General features: G+C 61.3%; 1 protein-coding gene across 1 annotated transcript; it reads right to left on the bottom strand.

Annotated features, from left to right (window-relative positions):
* Positions 1–375: 375 nt before the first annotated feature.
* Positions 376–2,210, bottom strand: SOCS3 (suppressor of cytokine signaling 3). The gene has a single exon (XM_058817501.1). The coding sequence runs from the start codon at positions 2,123–2,125 to the stop codon at positions 1,496–1,498; it is 630 nt and encodes a 209-aa protein (XP_058673484.1). The 5' UTR covers positions 2,126–2,210; the 3' UTR covers positions 376–1,495.
* Between the last annotated feature and the right edge of the window lie 287 nt (positions 2,211–2,497).

The following is a 2,497-nucleotide window of genomic DNA, read 5'->3' as shown; positions in this document are numbered from 1 at the left end:
GGCATGTGCTGGGGGAAGGCAGGACTCGCTCAGCCCTTCAGGAGCCCTGCACTGGGGCTGTGCCACGGGCCAGCCTTGGCCACCAGCTCGGCCCCTCCTGTGCCCAGGGCCGTGTCTGCTGTCCCGTGGCTGCACCGTGCGAGCAGATCCCATCCTCGTGGCTGGCAGGCGGGGACGTCGCAGGGCTCAGACATACCTGAGTGCTGGGACAGAACTTACGCAGCAGCCGGGCTGAGTCACCGGCGGGATCACCCGGCGTGGACGGGGCTCCAGGAAACGGTGCTTACGTGGTGTAAACACATCCCAGCATTGTGCCTTGTGCCGGGGCCAAGCGGCCTTGGGGGTGCGAGAGAGAAATCAAACCAAATCTGATGGTTTTCATTAAAAAATAGTGCTCTTTATTATAAATTATGGAAACATTTTCTTTCTGAATATAAATATAAATATGTGCAAAGTTTCATCTGAGTTTGGTTTTGGTTGAATTTTCAAGCATTGTTTTGCTCAGCCCTCAAGGCTGGAGGTGAAGATGGAATCTTTATAAAAGACAGTGATTCACGTTGGCCTGTAAACATCCCTTCGGTTAAAAAAATAAGAATAAAAATTAAAAAAAGCCAGAAAACCCAACCACTTCTCTGGGCGGACGCAGAAAAGCACTCACGAGATGACACGCTCCAGGGGATGGTCCTGCTGCACTCTCAGGGAATTGGCGCCCTGCAGAGCAGCACAGCCGGGGGCTGCGGGAGTGGCTGGGCAGAGGGAGGTGTGACTGCAGGGAGTGGGGGCCCAGCGTCCTCGGCGTGATCCTTGCAGATGCGGTTGTGTGGGACTCAGCAGCACTGCTTCCTCTCCAGCTTCACAGCACATCAGCAGGACCATCACTGCATCTTCACCAGCTGAAGTGCACAGACCCAGACCGCCGGGCAGGGGGGATATTAAGGCTTAGTCCCCTGGAAAATGGCAACACGGGGCAAAGGCATCGACCTCTTAGTCTGGGGCTTGATGTGAAAGGAGCTTTCACCCACAAGGAGGCAGCAAGAGGTACAGTACGGGCAAAAAACACCTTCCCCTTAAAACTGAGGAAAACTGATCAGGCACTCCTGGGCTCCAGTGCTTTCCGTTTCTCAGGATGGAAGGGGCTCTCACCAGGACACCCCCAGGATGGGGCTGGCGGGGCACACGTTCCCCCGCGCTGTGGGAGCTGTCCTGCCTGCCCAAGCCCACAGGGGCTTTGCCATGGGTTCACTGTAACATCCACAGTCTGCTCGGAGACGTCTTCTTCCCCGTGGAGAGGAGGCGTCACGCTTGATGAGGAGTCCCCGCAGCACCAAGGGTGCCCAGCTATGCTGGCCCCAGCCCTGTGGCAGCCTTCCCCAGTTCCCCTCTCTCCTTGCCGTATGGAGAGGCTCGGCGTGCCCTGCCGGCGCCTGTGCCGGAGGGGCATTGTGCCTGTCCCCTGCTCTTGTGCTTGTAGATGTGACCTTGCTCCGCTGGCCCCCTAGAGAGGGGCATCGTACTGGTCCAGGAACTCCTTGATGGGGGCTGGCAGCTGAGTCATCTTCTCATAGGAGTCCAGGTGCCCGTTGACGGTCTTGCGGCAGAGGTGCTGCAGGGTGGAGACGCTGGAGGAGAGCGGGCGGCTCAGCACCAGGGGGATCTTCTCACCGCCCGAGTAGATGTAGTAGGTGCGCTTGGGGTGCAGGGCCGCCCCAGGCTGCTCGGGCACGGCGCAGGGCGTGGGTGGCATGTAGTGATGGACCAGCTTGAGCACGCAGTCGAAGCGGGGCACGGGCTGGCTGCTGTGGGGATCGCTCTGCAGGGAGAAGCTGCCGCCCTCGCACTGGATGCGCAGGTTCTTGGTGCCCGACTCCGTCTTGACGCTGAGGGTGAAAAAGTGCCTCTGGTCCGAGCTGTCCCTGATGAGGAAGGTGCCGGCCGGCTCGGTGCTCAGCAGCAGGTTGGCCTCGCCACCTGTCACCGTGCTCCAGTAGAAGCCGCTCTCCTGCAGCTTGCGTACGGTGTTCACCACCAGCTGGTACTCGCTCTTGGAGCTGAACGTCTTGAGGCGCAGGCTGGTGTCGAGGGGGCGGCTCATCCCGGCGGCGGGGAACTTGCTGTGGGTGACCATGGCGCAGGGAGCCAGCTTCGTGTGCTCTGGATGCTGCTGCCAGCAGCAGCCGCTGCTACACCATCACCTGCGGCGGAGAGAGCGGTGAGTCCCGGCACTCCGGTCCCCGACTCTCCCTCCCCGGAACACCTGCACCCCCGGTCCCTGGTTGTTATCCTCCCGCAGCAACAGCGCTGCCGGTTCCCGGCAATGCCCTTCCCCAGCTCTCGTTCCCAGAAAAGCCGGCAGCCCCCCTGGCCAGCTCTCCCTTCCCGGGGGAAGCGGCAGCCCCCGTTCCCGGCGACTGTCCTCTCGCGACAGCGGCACTGCCGTGGCCGGCTCTTCCCTCCCGGGAGCACGGGCACACCTGCGCTCTCCCGCTCCCTCCCCTCT

Source organism: Ammospiza caudacuta, chromosome 19 (assembly GCF_027887145.1).
Source record: "Ammospiza caudacuta isolate bAmmCau1 chromosome 19, bAmmCau1.pri, whole genome shotgun sequence".
NCBI lineage: Eukaryota > Metazoa > Chordata > Aves > Passeriformes > Passerellidae > Ammospiza > Ammospiza caudacuta.
The sequence above is the reverse complement of the archived record's forward strand: the minus strand, read 5'-3'. Positions and strand labels throughout refer to the sequence as shown.

What these genes read in the sequence shown, in the direction of transcription:
- SOCS3 (XM_058817501.1), bottom strand. Translation starts at nt 2,125, where the DNA reads ATGGTCACCCACAGCAAGTTCCCCGCCGCCGGGATGAGCCGCCCCCTC.